General features: G+C 45.0%; 1 protein-coding gene across 5 annotated transcripts in view; it reads right to left on the bottom strand.

Moving 5' to 3' along the window:
• Positions 1-12,154: 12,154 nt before the first annotated feature.
• PDGFRA (platelet derived growth factor receptor alpha) overlaps positions 12,155-21,352 on the bottom strand; it is a 50,155-nt gene continuing 40,957 nt past the window's right edge. For all 5 annotated transcript variants that reach the window (XM_084759714.1, XM_084759710.1, XM_084759712.1 and 2 more), the window contains exons 22-23: positions 17,601-17,842; positions 12,155-15,355 (exon numbers count right to left, since the gene is read on the bottom strand). In XM_084759714.1, coding sequence (XP_084615840.1) covers positions 15,208-15,355; positions 17,601-17,842 — 390 coding nt within the window. In that variant the 3' untranslated portion in view covers positions 12,155-15,207. The remainder of the gene's footprint in view (positions 15,356-17,600; positions 17,843-21,352) is intronic.

Below are 21,352 nucleotides of genomic sequence, written 5' to 3'. Positions count from 1 at the left end.
ATAAAGAAAAGTCAGTCAAAAGGACACACACACACACACACACACACACACACACATGCACACATGCACGCACACACATACACACACAAAGTTCAATTTATAGTGATGCTAGCTAGAATGCATGAGGAGTAATTAGCTCAGCTACTCCCCCATGGATTAAATTCAGTTGCCAGTTTATGAAAACCCTCCAGCACGGTTATTGGGAAACAAAATGGAATAAATGTTTTGGAAAGGAAGGTAATACAGAACTAGAAAAATAAGAGAAACAAAAACAAAATGATCTTTTCTGGCTACAAAGTTGTTGTATTGCTACTCAAAAAAATGTAGCTTCCATAGAAAGCCCTAGACAATTTCAAGAAGCTGAGAGGAATGGTCTGTCAGTCAAAGTACAGTCACATTCTGGGGACTCGAGGGGACCTGAGGCAATTCCAGATTTGCCAGAGCACTTTCGCTAACTCTACTTGGCCCCCAAAAGTAACAGATCAAGAGGATGCCAACTAAGGTGAAGCTGCTGAGGGTCACGGGAAAAATGAAGGACCACAGCTGCCAGCTCCACCATTGGTCCCGGGCCCCGGCCCTGCAGCGCAGCTGGAAGGAGGAGCCTCCACCATAACCTCTCTTCTGGCTTAGAGCATCCTGAGCGAGGGGCAGGCCCTCGGCTGCAGCAGACCCTAAACACAGACCCCTGTGCGCTGTGTTGCGCACTGCAGCCACACCTCTACACACACACTGGCTCCGTTGCTGAGTGGCTCCCGACAAAAACCTACCAGGAGCTCAGAGTCTGAAGAGGAACTGAAGCTAAACAGCGCTTGCTTTTTTTTTTTGGGTCCAGTAGCAGAGCAAGTTGGCCATCTCCCTGAGCCAAGAGGATTCTGGAAAGTTTACTCCAAGCTCTACAACCACACAAGGCTAATGAAAACAACCACCACCCAAGACCACCCACGCAGTTCATTCCAGAAGTGCTGGGGACCGGAAGCTGCGCCGTCTCCCATGTTCTCTTGCTTCTCCCCTTCAATGCAGACTTGGGTAAGAGGCCAATAAAACCGTAAGTCAGTGTTTCTCAACCTGAGGGCCTCGACCCCACTAACTCTAAAAATATTGACATTACGATTCAAGATAGAAAAAAAAATACAGTTATAAAGTAACAATGAAAATAATTTTGTGCTGCACATGAGAAACCGTATTCAGTAGCCGCAGCGTCAGGAAGGGTGAGAGCCACTGTTCCACGTTCTCGGCAATCTCAGAATCTAGTTGCTTTGCAACTTTCTATGTGTTTGAGGCTTTTCATAATAAAATGTAGGGGCGGGGGCTTCACTGTTAAACACGTTCCTATCAGACCAGGACACGAAATACTGGAAAGGGTCTGTTGGAGGTATCCTGGGGGAGTAGGAGGGAGAGAGTTGAGGGGGCGATAGGGATCGATGCAATCATTATTAATACATTGCATGCGTGAACATCTCAAAGAACAAGTTAAAATATCATATTTAAGAAGAAGGAAACACTTTGAACTCTTTAGCTGTTGGAAGAAGAAACAAGAACAAAGAAACAACAATCTTCAATCCTAACACTCAGCTGAAGGCCGACTTGATTTACATAGCAAGTTCCAGGCTAGCCTGGACTACACAGTGAGATCTGCTACATACCAAAAATTTTAAATCAAGTAAAACCACTCCATGTTTTGTTTAAAACAAGGCATGTAGTTCTCCCTTTACTTTTGGTCATAAGCCAGGCATGACGGTACACATCTGTGATGCTAGAACTTAAGAGGCCGAGGCAGATGCTGGGCGTGGTGGCGCTCGCCTTTGATCCCAGCACTCGGGAGGCAAAGGCAGGTGGATCTCTGTGAGTTCAAGGCCAGCCTGGTCTACGAAGGCAGTCCAGGCCAGCCAAGGCTACCCAGAGAAACCCTGTCTTGAAAAAACAAACAAACAAACAAACAAAAAGAAGCCAAGGCAGGAAGCTTAAGAGTACAAGGCCATCCTCAGCCAGCCTAGCTACATGAGACCCTGATTCAAACAAACAAATATTTTGGTGGTAAGTATGCTAGTTACTTTCCTGGGACCCTTGATTTTTCTGGATTCAAGAGAAGCAATTTTGAAATGTGAGGAGCAGTTTTCAGAGCTGGTCTTACTAATAGCATCCCAAACCATTTACTATCAGGGTTTGTCCTTTTTCTTATGAAAACAAACAAGCAAGCAAACAGGGCTGTTGACTAGCTGCTGTTCTGGATTTTGATACTGTGGGCAGAAGTTCTGAGGTCAACATTGAGTTTGGCATTGGTCGTTGATAAAGATTTGCCTGTTGCTTTCTCCCTCCCCACTCTGAAGCCTTGCTGTCTAGTTTGTTGCCCTCTGGGTGGGTGATTCATTCAACCCTGTGATGAATGTTTACTGAATGCTTTCTCTGGCCTCAGCATTGTACTGGGCACCAGGGGAATAATAACAAACAAATCCTGCCCTGTGCGGCTTACACTCTAGCAGAGGGAACAGACAGTAGCAACACACACCACACACACCACACACACACACACACACACACACACACACACACACACTGTGGCATGAAGCCCTTTCCCCCCCCAAACAAACAAATAAGTAAATAAAATTTTAATGTAATTTTTTTATATGGTGGAAGATAAAGTTTATTGTAGATAAAAGGGAGAGCCTAGTCAGAGGCAGAGACATCTGGGAGAGTCCAGAGTGGACATGACCCTGAGCCAGGCTGTGTGAGAAGGGGAAAGCAAGGAGACTGGAGGGTAAAGGGCAGATGAAAAGGGCCAGGCAATCAAGGTGGCTGGATTTTACAGGGAAGGACAGCGGAAAGAGGCGTGCTCATCAGCCATCCAGTATGTAAGCAAGCCATTAAGGGGAGAGAAGAGAGAGTACAGTGAGGAAATGGGACAGGGAAAGTTGGGGACTCGGGTAGCACAGGTGAGGACTGGACTGATGGAAATACTAAATAGAGCAGCTGTGCTGGGAAAGGTGACACTGCGCAGGCACTTGGATATACGCCTGTAACTTCAGTTCCATGGGCAGGAACTACCTGAGCAAAAGCAGAGATGGCACAGGCCAAGGCGGGGAGACACTGGTCCGGAGGCCATAGCATGAGTGTCCCTGTGCCCTGGAAACAGAAAGGAGGAGGTGGCAGGCAGCAGAGACAATGAGTGTGGGCCTGGCTCTGGCTTGCTTCAGATGAGCTTTTAACGTGGGATTGAAATCTTGACAGACTGAAAAGGGGACGCTTAGAAGATCAGGTTTATCATCAACTGAGAAGACGGAGACCAGAGGCACATCAATCCTGAGGGTGAGGGTTAGTTATGTTCTGAAAATTAAAATTAAAATTAAAGGGCCAGCTTAGTGGCATTTAAGGAAGATGTCGAGTGAGCGGCTGGCACTAGGATGTGCCGTTCAGGAGAGAGGCCTGTGGCCGGAGTGGAAAACCCACGGTCAGGAGGTCACAGCATACAGAAGTCATCGGAGGAGGTGGGGTTCGGGGACACCGGGGACTGAGCCCTGCTGTGCTCTGGCATGAATACAGGTTGCAAAGAAGAAAAGAACAGCCGATGAGGAAGAAGACAAAAGGAGACCACTGTCTGGGAGAGCCGGTGAAGTACGCACAAGGCAAGCAGGAATGACAGACAGGCGCGCGGTGCGATTGTTTAATTTATTACAGAAAAGTTGTCTCACTTACGATCGTGTTTGTGTCAAGGGATAGAAAATATGGAGCCACTAGGGACGTTGAGCGCAGAAATTACACTTATATCTTCCTGAACGGAATTCAATTTCTTCTGCTTGAGGATTTTACATTTCTGCCATACAACATTGTATTTGGGGAGAAAAAGCCATGAAAACTGCATTTACAAGCTGTAAGAAAAGCTAGAGAGATGGCTGAGTGGTTAAAAGCGATTTCATCAGAGGACCAGACTGGGGACCCCTGTACCCACACATCAGGTAGCTCATAGATATGCCTGTAACTTCAGTTCCATGGGCTCCAGTGCACCCTTTCTGACCTTCATGGACACCTGCACACACATGTGCACACACATGCGCACACACATGTACGTAAAACAAAGTAGGTTTCTTGAAAGAGCAAGCCAGTCTGTATGCACACACACACACATGAGGAGGCGAGGAAGGGGAGAGAGCTTTGTTACTTGGGGTGAAAAATTATGTAGAAATGTGGCTCTCGGGCTGGAGAGATGGCTTAGTGGTTAAGAGCACTGCCTGCTTTTCTAGAAGTCCTAAGTTCAATTCCCAGCAACCACATGGTGGCTCACAACCATCTGTAATGAGATCTGGTGCCCTCTTCTGTAGATAAAGCACTCATATGCAATTAAGTAAAATAAACAAATCTTTAAAAAGAAAGAAAGGAAGGAAGGAAGGAAGGAAGAAAGATGGCTCTCAAGGATGTACTGAGACACTGAAGAATCCAAGGTAAGGTCTCTCTGATAAAGGACCCTGTACCCATAGCAAGCCCTATAACCAGATTGTTCCCCTACTTCCCAGATTTGAACCCCCTTCTACTCGTGTGCTGGAATTTCACAGAGGCCCGTGCTCCTTTGGGCTCCCTGTCGAACCAGCACCATTCTCTTTGAAATGACAAACAGCTGCTCACGCTCCCTATGCCTTTGGTTTCCAGCAGTGGCAGGTGCTGCCCTGCCTTCCCGAGAGATGTTTATGCGTGTGCTCTCACAACTAAGTATTCACATGGTCAATTTATAGGGGGAGGACAGTGACTCCTGCTTTGGCTGTTCTTTAGGCTTCTTCTCTGCCTGTAATACCCAGTTCTAAAGTTTTGGGTTTTGGTTTTGGTTTTCCATTTTCCCTTAGCTTGAAGGCTGTTGTCTTTCTTTATACTGTAATAATGCTTTGGTTACTTATCATACTGAATTTAATTGAGATTTATAAGATGTATTTGTAAAATATATTTGTAAAATGATGCTATAGAGGGAAATTTGTATAATGGAATCCCTATATTAGAATGATAATCTTAAATAAATGAAACTCTACCTTAAGAAGTTGGAGAGAAAATAAAAGGATCCAAAGGCTCCTAGAAACCTACAAGAAGAAAATCGTGATGAGTGGATCGGGGCCCAGGGGGGTCTGCTCAAACTATTGCACTAACCAAGGACGATACAAGTAGTAAACATCGAACCCCTACTCTAATCTAGCCAATGGACAGGACATTCTCCACAGTTACATGGAGAGCGGGGACTGACTCTGACATGAACTCTGGTGCCCCATATTTGTCCATCTCCCCTTGGTGGGGAGGCCTGGTGGCACTCAGAAAAAGAATAAGCAGGCTACCAAGATGAGACTTGATAGGCTGTGACCATATAGTGGGGGAAGGAGGTCCCCCCTCAGTCATAGACCTAGGGGAGGAGAATAGGGTGAAAGTGGGAGGAACGGGAGGAACGGGAGGATACAAGTGATGGGATAACAATTTATATGTAATCTGAATAAATTAAGAAAAAAAAAAGAAGTTGGAGGGGAAAAAAGAACAAATCCAAGCTGAAATCAGCAGAAGAAATGATGAAGAATAGAAATCAGTTAGATAGAAATGGGACAAATAACTGAGAGTAGAGAAACAGTGAAAACAAAAACTGAAATTATCAATAAAATTCACCAACCTCAAATCAAAACCATCAATTTAAAACTGAAAGACAGCAAGACAAAGATAGTGGCTTCTGACTGTAATGCAGTAACATGCAAAGCTGAGGCAGGAAGATGGCCATAAGCTTAAGGCTATCCTGGGCTACAATTCAAGACCCTGTCTCAGAAAAGAAAAAAAAAAGAAAGAAAGAAAGCACATAATGATCAATACTATAAGTGGGCCAGAGGACATTGCCACAGACCACACGGTATTAAAGAAGAAAAGAATGATTGTTTTCAGGAATTTAATGCTCATTAATCTAATAATTTACAAGACAAGGACCATTTTTTTAAGAAAACACAAATTACCTAGTTTTCCTCAAGATTATCCTGACGATCCCCATATGTACATTGTGCCTTAGCAGCGCATAATCCTTCCAAGCCAGAGTAGGTTCGATGGAGAATTAGATCAAATATGCACGCCAGTGCTGTGAGTCCCAGGCCAGCACAGGCTACGTAGTGAGACAATACAAGAACGGAAAGGGCTAGTGAGGTGGTTCAGTGGGTAAATATACCTGCTGCCAAGCCGGATGACATGAGTGCAATCCCCAGGACCCACAGAGTGGACAGACAATAGATATGTAGGCATCCTGTCATCCTGTGACCTCCACAGGTGAGTTGTGACACACACACACCCCCGGACCCACAGAGCGGACAGACAATAGATATGTAGGCATCTGTCATCCTGTGACCTCCACAGGTGAGTTGTGACACACACACACACACACACACACACACACACACACACACACACACTGAGAGAGAGAGAGAGAGAGAGAGAGAGAGAGAGAGAGAGAGAGAGAGAGAGAGAGAGAGAGAGAATAAATAAAATTGGGGCAAAGCTGGAATAGTGCCTCATGCCATGAATTCCAGCACTTGGGAGTCAGAGGCAGGTGGATCTGTGCGAGCTCAAGACCAGCCTGATCTACATAGTGAATTCCAGAACAGGAGTAGATACACAGTGAGATTGTGTCTCAAAAGAAAGTAAGTAAATAAACAAATAAATTAAAAGGGACAGGACTGAAGAGATGGCTCAGTAGTTAAGAGTGCTCACTGGGCACAGTCCCCAGGACCCACACAGTGGCTCACACCACCTATAAACTCTAGTTCAAGGTGATTTGGCACACTCACTCTCACAGGCTTACACACATCCACACAATAAATAAATTTAATTAATTAAACCTTAGCTGGGTGGTGGTGGCACATACCTTTGATCCCAGCACTCAGGAGGCAGAGGCAGGTAGATCTGGCCAGCCTGATCTACCTAGTGAGTTCCAGGACAGCCAGGGCTCCAGAGAAACCTTGTATCAGAAAACAAAACAAAAACAATTACTTACATCTTTAAGAAAGGAAAGGAAAAACATATTATCTCAATATGTGCAAACAAAAGCTCTTTGCATGTTTTAATTCATTCCACGTGAAATAAGCCACATCCAGAAAGACAACTACCAGTTTTTAATCTATATGCAGAACGAAGATTTAAAAGGATATGCACACGATGGGGCAAGGTGTCAGAATATAAGGTCAATTGCATTTCTATAAAATAGCAACAAATAGAAGTTGAAAAAAAATAAATAAAGCATTCAAAGGCCGTTAGCCAGATGTGACGGTATAGCTGTGATCACAGCACTGGGAAAGCTGAGACACTTAATGAGTTGCAGGCCAACCCTGGCAACACAGTGAGACCCTGGCTCAAGAAAGAAAGAAAGAAATCATGAAATATTTGTAAACAAACTAACAGAATATACACAGATGCGTTAAAACCTACAACACACAATTTGTTTCTGGATCTCACAAACCATGGTTGGAAAATATCTAGAGGGGAAAAAAAAGTCCAGAAATGTTACAAAAGTAAAATGAATTTGCTGAGCAACACCAGGTATCCAGGTAAAGAAGTAACGTACAGGCGTACCCCACAGTAACCTTACCGTTACCTCTCACAGGCCCCCTTGTCTATTCAGTGTACCCCACAGTAACCTTACCGTTACCCCTCACAGACCCCCTTGTCTCTTCAGCATACCCCACGGTAATCTTACCGTTACCGTCACAGACCCCCCTGTCTCTTCAGTGTACCCCACGGTAACCTTACCGTTACCCCTCATAGACCCCCTAGTCTCTTTAGTATACCCCACGGTAACCTTACCGTCACCCCTCATCGAGGCACCAGCCCCCCAGCACTGTTTGAGCATGGTCCCTCTTGCTTCGGGCAGGTTGTGTCTGTACTAAACATGCATAGACATCTACGTTGTCATCATTATTCCTTACTAATAAACTCCCGCCATTTACATAGGGCTCGCATTGCACGGGTACTGGCACACACTAGCTATGACCGGAAGTGTGAGTGGGACACGCTAACTATGACCGGAAGTGTGACTGGCACACACTAGCTATGACCGTAAGTGTGACTGGCACACACTAGCTATTACCTGAAGTATGTAGGAGGTCAAGATAGGTTATATGCAGATGTTGTACCATCTTCCGTAAGGCACTGAATGGTGTGGGCGTTTGCGTGGGGGCCTGGCGCTGATCTCTGTGACTGCTGGGGGATGACTGAGTTAAGAAATTCAAGCCCAGCCTTTAGTTCCAGCACTGAGGAGGCAGAGGCAGGTAGATCTCTGTGAGTTTGAGGCCAGCCTGGTCTACAAAGGGAGTCCAGGACAGCCAAGGCTACATAGAGAAACTGTGTCTCAAAACAAAACAAAGCCAACCAAACAAACAAACAACCAAAGAAATCCAGATCTTGGGCTAAAGAGATGGCTCATCAGTTAAGAGTGTGTTCTGCTCCTGCAGAGGACCCAAGTTCAGTTCCAACCACACACGTTGGATGGTTCAAAATGATCTCTGACTTCAGTTCCAGGCACACTGAACAGCTTACAATAGTTTCCTAACCGCAGCTTCAGTGGATCCAAGACTTTTAACCTCTACAGGTAACTACACTCACACGCGAACACACACACACACACACACACACACACACACACACACACACGAGAGGGGGGGAGGGAGGGGGAGGGAGGAGGAGGGAAGGAGGGAGAGAGAGAGGGGGGGGGAGGGAGGGAGAGAGGAGGAAAGGAGGGGGAGAGAGAGAGAGAGAGGCAGTCACTCTTTTTAAAAAGAGAAACCCCAGTCTTTATAATGAGCTCCAAGCAACCCTGTCGGCTCCTACCCCAAAGGGAGCCACTGTCTCTGTACCTCAAAGAGCTCCATCTTGTGCTACGGGGAGACACTATGTACACAACCCAGCAATTTTATCTTCTGTAATAATTGCTGAATCCCAGGGCCCAAACCAGTGGGCACGCAGCTCGGTAAATTTAAAAGCTAGAGGAGTAAGTTTGAAAGAGACATGCAGGTGCCATGGAAGCGTCTGGAAGCTCAGTGAAGATGGAATCTGGACTAGACAAGGCTGCTGGCTCCCAGCTCTCAGTGCTCAGCCTACACAAATCCCCTGCGTGCAGAAAAGCTTCAGCTTCGAGAGCATTCAGTGAGAGGACGCTGGGCTCCACTCTTAGACGTCTCATTCCTCCGAGGAAGGCCGGTGGCCTCTACCACAATTTTCTGCCCACTCCTCTATGCGACATAATGGTCCCCTTGGATCCTGAGCTGGTTGGAATAACGTCTGCCAGCTGCCTCACTTAGGCTTGCACATTTTAGGGGCCAACTCCACAAAGAGGAGTCTTCTGTGATAAATATTCTTAAAGGGGAACTGACTTTAGAAATGCCTTCCTTCCTGTAGCTGGCCCATTGCATCCTGCTCTCATGCATTTTTTTTTTCCTGCTTGGGAAAGCAACCCCAGCCTTTCGAGGGAGGAAGAAAAGATGTGTAATCATCTCAGACCCATGAAGGATGCATCCGCTCGGAAACAACTCTGTACACACCTGATTCTTCTACCAGGAGTCCCACGGGAGAGCCAGTGAAACAAAACACGCAATGTGACGGAATCACCAAGCACAGGCCCACAAAAGCGTCTCTTTCTTTCGGAGAGCTTCGTCCCCCTCAGGCCTCCAACTCTAGTAGACCAACCTACATCCCAAGCTCCATGCAGAAAAGCCTGGTTCCGACTCTGTTTGGAGCAGTCGGCGTGTGAAATGTGATGAAATTCAAAACAGACGGGACACACACGCTCCAGAGCGAAGTCATTAATACCCATGAACAATGATAAAGCAAAATGCCATCTGCCGGGCTAATGTGGCAAACCTTTTAAAAATTCCAATTAGCGTATAAACCGGAACTGGGGTGGGGGGCGGGAGGCAAACACGTGCCCCTGCCATGTGAGACCATGTGTCCTCCACCTTGCCGTCTCTTTGTAAAGTGTGGGTGATGGAGCACTACTAACGTATGCATTTACTTGGGAAATTACATTCATAGTGCTTTAGGACATGGGCACTGTTTATGTATTCAGCTTATCAGAATGATATAAACTGCTAATTAAGAACACATACATATTTCCACACACATTTTAATGTGGAATGACGCCATTGTTTCTATTATAAACACCACGACCGTTATATGCTGTTGGATTTAGCCTTTATGTATTTGGAGTTGAAGATGATGAAACATATCTGTTGCTGTGATCCTGAGGGAAATCGCCCAGCTTGTGATGGATTCTGGTATAGCAGGCTGTTTTTCCTGAGTTGCTTCTCATGAAGCACGCCACTATTAAAATCACGATGCCCATTATTAGAAGTGGTGTATTTTGGCCTGAAAAGAAAGGCTCTGATTACAAACACACAGAGTAGTTCTCCGTGCTGAACTTGTCCATCACTTGTCTTTGAAAATATCAAAGAGGCCAGGCAGGCTGCTCCTGCATGCTGGCACCCTCAGTGTCTCTTGCTTTCTCCTTGGCTCATCATGCAAATAATAGTGGGCTTTATATATTTGGAATTTCTAAGGCTAGTACTATCATTACTCGGTTACATGTTTTTTAGAAAAATCACTAATCTTGAGGCACCTTGGTTTCTGTGCCTATGAGATGCCTCTCCTGTCACTGTAAGAATTTTCAAAAGCTTATTGTGATCAAAAGAAATGTAAAAGATCCATTTAGAAGTTTTTAACCCTCCTAATTAAAAAAATAATTACTAGACTTGATAAGCTAGACAAGATTGTTTGTTAAAGGATGGAATCGTGTAGCTATTGTTTAGACAGGACTGATATTAGTCCCAGGAATCTGTCTCCTTCCTGGCCTGAATCAATGTGGAGCCAGCACTCAGTGAACAGCCTTGTGCTTGGCTCTGTGGGCTGTCTTAATTTGGGTAATAGGGAGCTATTTTGATACAGGAACCTGTTTTCAAATAATTGAAAAAATAATATCCACTAATTAATTGTACTAATTAAGTGATGGGATACCAGGAAAGTGACAAAATGTAAAGGACATAAATATACATGTAACTGTCACATTAAACACTAAAGCACAGCATGGGTGATGATGTAGGTGTGTCACTGTACCAAACATTGTACATTCTGATAGGTTACAGCAAAGATGGGGAGGCTGCTCATGTGTGATGTGCAGGTTCAGTTTTTTTAACCAATATATTTTATTACAAACTTATTAACCGAGCATATATCCCCTAAAACCCAACTAAGCTAAACAATAGGAAAAGAGGATTAAAGAATAACAAAACTGTAAGGCTATCAGTTCTGAGGAACGATTCTCCTGGCGTAGTCAGCAGGATTTCTTCTGCTGGGACCTGGAGTAACCAGAACCTGGAACCTCAGCAGGAACCGGAGGCCCGAAACCCTTCCTCGAGCAGTTTTCTCTAGGAGCATCTCAAAGTGAAGTGATGAACAGCCAAAACTATCCGAAGTCTCCAAAAGCTCCACCTCCAGTTTGGGGCTCATTCATATATCTCCTCCCAGAGTCTGTTCACGGATCTTTTCAGCTGACATCAATCAAGTTCCCACATGAGGTGGTTTGTCTTCTAGTGGGTTAACCTATCCCACACTTGGGATTATAACAAAAACAGGTTTATCCCTCCTTCAGTGATGCCAATTGGTATATGGGAGATCGTCAGCTTCCACACAATGGTCCTGTAAGCCTAAAACTGCTTTACCAACTTGTCTATTCAGAAGGAGGAGGAGCAGGAGGAGGAGGAGGAGCAAGAGGAGGAGCAGGAGGAGGAGGAGCAAGAGCAGGAGGAGGAGCAAGAGCAGGAGGAGGAACAGGAGCAGGAGGAGCAGGAGGAAGAGCAGGAGGAGGAGGAGCAGGAGGAGGAGGAGGAGGAGAAGCAAAAGGAGCAGGAGGAGGGCCAGGAGGAGGAGCAGGAACAGGAGGAAGAGGAGGAAGAGGAGGAAGAGGAAGAAGAGGAGGAGGAGGAGGAGGAAGTCAGTCATGTTCTCTATGGCTATGATACCAGCACTTTGCAGGCTGAAGCAGAAGATCACAGCAGTCAACGCCAAGCTGAGCTGCACAAGCTCCTGCCTCAAACCACAGGCCGGACAGTAGGAAGAGGGTTGAATGGGATTCTGGCCAAACCAAAAGCAAAACAAAAGAAGTGGTAGACCTTCATCGCTTTAAATCATATATAATAAATCATTTATTGAAATATAAAGATCTCCATTTACACTTTTAAAAACAAAACATGATCGGGGTTTTTTGGAAGCCGTCTTGTACTGGCAGACCCTCCCTGTGGAGTTAGTTGCTCTCACACATTCACCACGCCACCATTTTGGGAGCATGTAAGTATTTTTTTTTCTCTTTATTACTTCTAAAATATAAATTTTGGACATTCAAAAGTGCAACAGTTAATGTGCCTGTGGGGAATATCACAGTTAAAAAAATATAAACAAAGGCAGTGATACAGCTTGACGTACACATTTTGGCAGTATTCTCCGTGTCTACATAGCAATACATATATACAATATCGATGTATAACATCATTTTATCTTATGTCCCTCCTCACAGATATAGGACCATTTTGTACAGGTTGGCAGACCACATTTTAAGGACATCATTGATCATTTTAAAAGTCACCAATTGTGTTCCTCGGGCCAGCCCTGATTGTCATCATAAAAACAGAAAGCGGGAAAGATTGTTAAATTTTCTTCCAGGGATTCTACAGGAGGCCAAAAAGGAAATGAGTCAGGGATTCAGTCAAAACACTGTTCAAAAATTAAAAACGTGTTCCTTCTGAGTGTGGTGATGCACACCTGTAATCCCAGCACCCGAGAGGCAGAGGCAATGGATCTCTGAGAGTTCGAGGCCAGCCTGGTTTACACAGTGAGTTCCAAGACAGCCAGGGCTATGTAGAGAGACCCTGTATCAGAAAACAAAAGCGAATGTATTCCCACTTAATCTCAGAGGAGAGTACTGCTGAGGACGGGCAACTGTTGGTCTGGGGAGTTTCACCCAACCTCATGGTGTCAGGCAAGGCCCCAAGCAACACCAGACTAAGAAGAAACCAACAAAAACAAGGCTGTGCAAATGGGTGATAAACAGAAAGCTTGAGCTGCGATTCTACTATTTCAAGTCTAATTGTCAGGGTTTTGGTGTATGTGGTTTTTTTTTTTAATTGGCCAATCTGGCTCAGTCTTCACACTTACTGTGAAAAGGGAAAGTTGGGGTTTGCACTGAGATTATACCAGTAGGTAGTCAAGTACCTTGTTATTGCTTCTGCTGTTTCCAAAGTGTCACCTGCTGGAAGCACATACAGTGATTGCGGTAATCACAGCCCATGTTTCATTCATATAGAGTCAGCAATTAGGCACGTTGCAGAGAATGCCAATGAACTCACACTAACCAGTTTGACAGTTCAGATGGCTGTGATACCCTCCTGCCCAAACCCTCCAAATCGGGAAAATATTTTCATCTTCTCCACCTGACACACAGAGTCGCATCATTTGTGGACATGCTTTGAGGTGGACAAGCTCAGGTCCCCCATGCAGTAGGAAGTGGTACCCACAGTGACTAGAACTGGAAGATGTGCCCAAACCAAGATCTCCAACCTCAACTCTCTCAGCCTCAGCTAAGCCTGGAAACTTAAATTAAAGGGTAGGACTTGCTGGATGCGCAGCATCAAATGTTATCCACATGAAGCCAGGGACTTAAATAGTAGCCTTTCTGCATGGTTGATGTCTAGTCCAGTTCCAAATTTCAAAATTGCCCCACCCCACCCACGGCAACCCGTTGTAACTCAACCCAGTGTTTCTGAACACTGACTAAACAGAAGCGCCAAGGACTTGAATAAAATACATACAGTTCCTGCTCCCCTCGGACCCAGTAATTCCAAATCTCTCGGGCAGAGACCCGGAGGCCAGTGACTGCAGTTGCAGTTAACTGTGGGAGCTAAAGAGCCAAGCGAATGCCCACACAGCCTTCATTCAACAGGACCACTGTGGTTTTGGGGTTTCCAGCTCTTTCTCTTTAAGACAAGAGAGGAAAGTGAGGTGGTGGTGTTGAAGCATCCATAAAGGGCATAGATTTTAAAAGTAGGTATGTGTAGGACCCATCAAAGTTGTCACTGGTCATGAGAAGCTTCTGCCCATCTGCATCCTTGTGTGGACGAGCCACTGCCCCAAGGTCGCAAGCATGAGAAGTCACATGGGACCCAGCTAAAGCCTTTCTACTGAGAACGTTTAGGACATGGGGTGCTACTTGCTTCTAACCCTGCTACTTCAGGGGTGATTGGCTGCTTCTGGTGCCTTGGGTTAGGGTTATCTGGTGCCTTGGGTTAGGGAGACTACCTACTACACAACATCAAAGACGTTCGCCTTTCTGGACACTACTATGTATACACTGCTCTCTAGCATTCGCTAACTGTAATCCACTAAACCTAGTATATTTTATTGAGAAACATGTTACTTACTATAAATGTCAAAAACTGCCAAACTTGTCACCTACTCAGTCAGGGTTCTGTTTTACTTGTGCTTTCTCGGTAGGGAAGACACGTTACGGATTACACGTTTAGCATTACTGTTAACAGTAGTAGAGTTATAAGTATAGGTTATAAGATATGGAGGTGTTCTTGGGCTCCTAAAAGACCCAAGTCTATCACTCAAGGTTGGTTAGTTTTTACCTTTTGCCTCTTTGCTGAAGACAGTACAACACCATGGGTCCAGTACCTTTCCAAGCTCAAAGTGGTTTTGCATGTTACTTCATGAGAAAATTCAACAGCAGCTGGTACCGGATCCCAAGAGGAAAAGTACATGGATGGACTGAGTGGCCTCTTCAGAAGTCCGCGGAGGAGAGTTAGCACAAATCCAAACACATCCTCGGTTAGGTATTTACATAATTACAGTGCTCGAGCTGCGTTGCCGTACAACTTGTGCATGTGGGAGTCTGCCCAAATGCCCTGGAAACACGAAGCTTGTGTTCTGTGGCCTGTTAGTGCCCTGTCCATCCATTTCCAAACCCCACACACCGCTGAGATGCTACTGACGCATTGCAAGAGGCAACACGGACAAAGTTCAATCCACAGAGGCTCCCCTGGGGCCCTTGGCTGGGAGCTTCTCTTTCCACGTCACCCAGGTCCACTTGTCAACCTCTGCATTGCAATGAAGTGGTTTTCTTAAAGGGATCCCAAGGAGGCTCCGGGAGCAGAAGATAAGGCCCAAATCTGCCAGTTACAGGAAGCTGTCCTCCACCAGGTCTGAGGAATCGATGCCAATGTCATCCATCATGTCTATGTCCTCAATGGTCTCGTCCTCTCTCTTGATGAAGGTGGAAGTACTGGAGCCTGTCTCAATGGCACTCTCTTCCGAGGTCTGGGAGCTGGTGGGATTGAAAAGCAAAGGCAAAGGTCACGGACCAGACTGACGACAGACGCTGCATTGCCAGGGTGGCCGCCTGAGGTAAAGGGACTCTTTTGTACAAGGTCCTTTCGTGAAGCATGTGCAGCCAAGCATGGGGAGTTTGCCGCTGAACCAGCCAGCCACGCCTTGGCCACTGCCGCGCAGAACCAAGACAGAACCAAGACACAGCCACCTTTACAACTCAGCTCGCCCTCTTTCCTGCCATGGGTTTTTTGTTCTGTTTTGTTTTGTTTTTTATAACAAGACTTAACAGTTTCTACTTTTCCTATCAGGGGGGAGAATAAGCAACAGACAACCAAAAGGCACTGAGAAAGAAAAACAAAGGAATGAAGTCGGCTGTGAGGTGAAGTCACTAGCCACAGGCTGTCTCTGGGACTTCCTGAGCAGGAGGGTGGCATTCTGCATTTTTCTCACTCTCCTGCCATGTGTCCCTTCCCTCTTCTCCTTTACCCAGCGCCCCGAACGCCCAGATGAAGAAAGAAGAAAAAAAGTTTTGTCTTCCCACTTATTAAATGGCATGCCAGAAGCATCACCAACAAGCCCTGAGCAAGAATGACACCAATAGGCACGTTAGTGTGTAAGGGAGAAACTGAGGCAGCCTCTACTCTAGACAAAGGACCACAGACAACTAAGAAATGTTGAGATCCAGAGAAATGGGCTAGCTCAGGGAAGAACACAATGGTCAGCCCTGGGAACATACATACACATACAAGTAACATAATACAGGCTGAGCAGGTTATAGTTACATACTTAAGTGTATACATCTGTACACATACATATATATTAACCTCAAAATAATAATAATATTATATAATACATAAATAATATATAATAAAAATGAAGATTTCTCTGGAACATAAATAAAACTAAAAGTGAAAAATGGCATGACAGTAATGTCTGACAATATACCTGCTGAGATGGTTAAATATGATAACAATATAACAGCCCATGAACAATATGGGTTCAATAAATACTCGTAGTTATTATTCAAATTGGCATCTGAATTTGAATAAAGCCTGCCTTTTATGTGAGACCTAAGATCAGCTATTAGTTTCCTTTTTTTTTTTCTCTTCTTTTCTTTCTTCTTTCAGTACTGGGGGTTGAATCTATGGCCTCAGACATGGTCAATATGAATTCTATCTCCAGCTCTAACGTTCTCCAACAGTTGACTTTCTTCTATGTGCCCACGATAGACATGGCAAGAATCTTGTTATTATTATTAGGAAGTGAATGACAGAATACCAGGGGTGAAGTATCTTGGTGTTTTCTACTTATCTTTGAGTGACTGAGTGAGAAATAAACGTGTGTGCGTGTGTGTGTGTGTGTGTGTGTGTGTGTGTGTGTGTGTGTGTGTGTGTAGAGTGATGATGAGGATGCTGATGAGGAGGAGGAGAAGGAGGAGGAGGAGGAGGAGGAGGAGGATATCTGTGACACCAAGCTGGATAAAAAGTGAATGAGGTAAGATGTCACTACGAATTGGTAGGTGTAGCCTCACAATATTCTTGCATACTAAACATTTTTTAAACAAAAGTTTTAAGTGTATAAGCCCTTAAGTCACTCCACCTTGGCCTCCCTTTTCGAGACTCTTGCTGTCTTTTCTATATTCTGCCTTGTGTCACTACCTGCCTTGGCCTTGTGTGTCTTTTTACTCAAAACTTATGACCATATGCTGGTGGAGAGGACCATGGCTTCTTCCCCATTGTGAGATGCCTATCCGGTGCTTCACACACACACACACACACACACACACACACACAAAATAAGAAGGCAGCCCACCAGAGGAAAGAGAGACAGACAGACAGACGGACAGACAGACAGGGTGAGACCTGCGAATTAGCAATTTGAAAATCCTCCCCAGGTAATTCTGAATTCTATGCAGGGCTAAGGATTATTGATGGAGCATCAGACATCCCAACCAGGCTGCTCTCAATGTCGTCCTCAGCTCCGTGGCCATTTAAGGCCTCAGAGGAGCGGTGTCAACCATAACAGCTTTGGTGCCCAAATGATCTAAGGACTCAGATCAGAGAGAGTTCACCAGTGGAGCACTCACTTGGGCATGAGAAGATGCCTCAGAACCGTGTAGGGGGTGTTTTCAAAACTTCACAGCCCACCTTGGGACTCGGCACCTTGTTGCCAGAGCACAGTTCCTATCCCTTCCCCTCAGTCTCCCATGAGCCCTCCCTTTCAGGCTAGCCCAGAGTTACCTGTGTCTGTTCCTCTTGCCCAGGTCGTCTTCCTCTGGAACAGGGTCGATGTCCGGCAGAGGAATGATGTAGCCGCTGTCTGCGCTCAGCCTCTGCTCATCCAAGCCGACTTCCCAGTCCTTCAGCTTGTCCTCTTCGTTTTTGTAAGTGACGCCAATGTACGCATTGTCAGGGTCCACACGCATGCGTGACACAGCCGGATGGTCACTCTTTAGGAAGTCCAGGTGAATCTTTTCATAGCTCTGAAAGTATATTCATTTAATCGAGTGTTACTGACAAACTGTAAAATGAATGCAGACATTTAGAACATGCGATCTACACGTATGTATTATCCACAAGAAGAACTAAGGGGGGGAGTCATGTGTTAACCATAGCCAGAAAGAGACCCAGGCATGAAAGAAAGATAGTGGGCACCACCGAACTCCTGGTAAGACTTCAGAGCAAAGAGGCTTTCCCTAGCTCTGTAGCTGCAGTGGGGTGCCTGCCACTTCCACACAGGACAAACGTGAAGACAGGCGCGGGGGGGGGGGGGGGGGAACCGTCACTGAGTCCCTCCAGAGCTCACACAGGACCTGAAGGAAGAGCAGAGGGCGTATACTGGAAGCACCACTCCCAGCATCTTCCTGATCTCTTGAGTGTTGGGGAAGTCTGACTTTTGATGTGAAAAATCCTACTTTCCTGTTGTGTGTGTGAGATGGGGGTGGGGGGCAGGGTGATTTTATAAGGGTGTCGCCCTTTGTTCTCATTCATTCTTCTCCCCCACTGCCCTCTTTTATGCTTCCGGTGGCTGCCTGCCTGCCTTCCCCCAGATAGGTCTCCTGCTTTCCTATGACTGTACGTCATCACTCTCTCTACCCCCACACACTTTAAGGTCTCTTCCTCTCTTCTCACGATGCCCTGCTTCCTGACCTACACATACACACACGTATGTATGTGTGCTTACACACGTGCGCACGCACGCATACACGTATAAATATACATATAGGGCCTGGAGAGGTGGCTCAGCGTTCAAGAGCATTTGTTGCTCTTACAGAGGACACAGTTCAGTTCCCAGCACCCACATTAGCTGGCTCACCATCTCCTATAATTCCAGCTCTAGGAATTTCCACACCCTCTTCTGGATGCCGTAGACACCTGCACACATGTAGACAAACAGGCATATGCACACATACATAAGTAAAAATAAAATATTTAGATAAATAAATATACGCATGTGTGTATACATGTATATACAAAATTTTAAATTACTCTCTACATATAGAAGAAACACGGTACTTGTCCTTTGGAGCTTGGCATATTTCACTTAATGTAATGATCTCCAGTTGCAAACATTTTCCTGAAAATGTGATATTTTCTTTTTCCTCTTTTCTTTTTCTTTTTTGCTTATGAAGATGTCATTTTACCAGAAGTGCTCTACAGATTCAACACAACCCCCATCAAAATTCCAACAGCATTTTTGGGGAGGGGGCGGGTGGTTTGGGGTTTGGTTTTTCAAGACAGGGTTTCTCTGTGTAGCCTTGGCTGTCCTGGACTGGCTTTGTAGATCAGGCTGGCCTCGAACTCACAGAGATCCACCTGCCTCTGCCTCCCTAGTGCTGGGATTAAAGACCATGTGCCACCACTGCCCGGCCCAATAGCATTTTTTACAGAACTAGAAAAACAACCCTAAAATTCATATGGAAAAATAAAAGACCCCCAAATAGCCAAATCAATCTTTAGTTTAAAAGAGCAATGCTAGAGATATCATAATATCGAACACACAACCCAACCTCAAATTATACTACAGAGCCATAGTTTTATATATACAATTTTATATATCTCAACAGAATAGACTAGAGAATCCAGAAATAAGCACACAGATATAGCCATCTTGTGGCCAAAGCTTACACTGGAGAAATGATAGCCTGCTTAACAATTGAGAAAACGAGAAAAATAGGCAATAGATAAACTTTTCACCTCACAAAGAACTCAGTTCAAAATGAATCTAAGACTTGAATGTAAGACTTGAAACTTTGGAACTTCTAGAAGAAAACATTTCAAGATATAAACATAGGTAAGAACTTTCTGACTCCAAATGCACAGGAAATGACCAAGAATTGACAAAACGGGGGCATGGCTCAGAGGTTAAGAGCTCTGGCTGCTTTTTCCTGAGTTCAATTCCCGGCAACCACATGGTGGCTCACAACCATCCGGCAACCACATGGTGGCTCACAACCATCCATAATGAGATCTGGTGCCCTCTTCTGGCCAACAGGAGTTACATGTAGGCAGAACACTACATACACAATAATAAATAAATAAATCTTTAAAAAGGGGGGGGGGAGGGCTGGAGAGATGGCTCAGAAGTTAAGAGCACTGTCTGTTCTTCCAAAAGTCCTGAGTTCAATTCCCAGCAACCACATGGTGGCTTACAACCATCTATAATGAGATGTGGTGCCCTCTTCTGGAGTGCAGGCACACATGTGGGCAGAATACTGTACAAATTATAAATAAATAAATCTTTAAAAATAAAAAAGAATTGACAAATGGGGCTGGGCACATGGTGTTTGCCATCAATCCCAGCATTCAAAGACAGAAGGATTCCTGGTCTACATAGTGAGTTCCAAGCCAGGCAGGGCTACATAGTTAGACCCTGTCTCTCATACATATTTTTTTTAATTGGCAAATGGGATCAAATGAAATGTAAAAGCTTCAACACAAGGCTGGGTTTGGTGACACATGCCTTTAATGCCAGCGCTGAGAAAGCAGAGGCAAGCAGATCTTTGCAAGACTAAGGACTACTTAGAGAGTTCTAGGCCATCCAGGGCTGCATACTGAGACCTTGTCTAAAACAATAAATAAACAGCCAGGTGTGGTGGACCATGCCTTTAATCCCAATGCTAGGAAGGCAGAGGAAGGAGGATGGATCTCTGTGAGCTCTATCTAGCAAGTTCCAGGTCAGCCAGAGATACAAAGTGAGACTCTGCTCAAAATAACAATAATAAAAATAGTAAAGAAAGGAAGCAAGGAATAAAACTTTTGTGCAGTAAAAGAAACAATCACAAAAGTGGAAACAGAGCCTAAAGAATGGGGGCAGAAAAGCTCTGCCAAATACACGTCACACAATGGATTAGTATGTAGACTATAAAAACAATGAATAAATGTGCTAATAAACTGAATATTTAACTTCCAAGAGAATAAATACAAATAGACAATAAATACCTGGAAAAGTACTCAATATCCTTAGCCATTGGAGAAAAAGAAAAGCCACTTAAAACAGTCTAAGTGAGTCTCAGCAAGAAAACAAATGACAACAAATACTGACAAGGTTGTATTGATGAAAGGGGAAGTCAATATGAAGGTTACATTCCTCAAAAATAAAAATGCCACTAAAAGTAAGTTGGGCATGGTGACAAACATCTTTAATCCCAGGATTTGGGAACTCAAAGCCAGACTGGCTTCCTTAGTGACGTCCAAGAAGCCAGAACTATATAGAGAGACCTTGTCTCAAAAAACAAAAAAAGAAAACTAAAAGGAGAATTGCCATATGACCTAGCTATATCCGTCTGATGTACACACTGAAAGAACTCTAAGTCAGCGCACCACAGAGATTCTCGCCCTCTGTGTATAGCGTGGCACCATCCACAACGGACAGAAATGGAAAAGCCCCCGCTTAACAGTGGTGCCCTCCACATCCCACCAGCAGAGAATCTTTGACTGACCTAGGAAAATTATTCCTACTTGTTCCCAGTGTCACTTATGAGAGGCACAAC

Source organism: Acomys minous (genome assembly GCF_964271855.1).
Source record: "Acomys minous genome assembly, chromosome: 15".
NCBI classification, from domain to species: Eukaryota; Metazoa; Chordata; class Mammalia; order Rodentia; family Muridae; genus Acomys; species Acomys minous.
The sequence above is the reverse complement of the archived record's forward strand: the minus strand, read 5'-3'. Positions and strand labels throughout refer to the sequence as shown.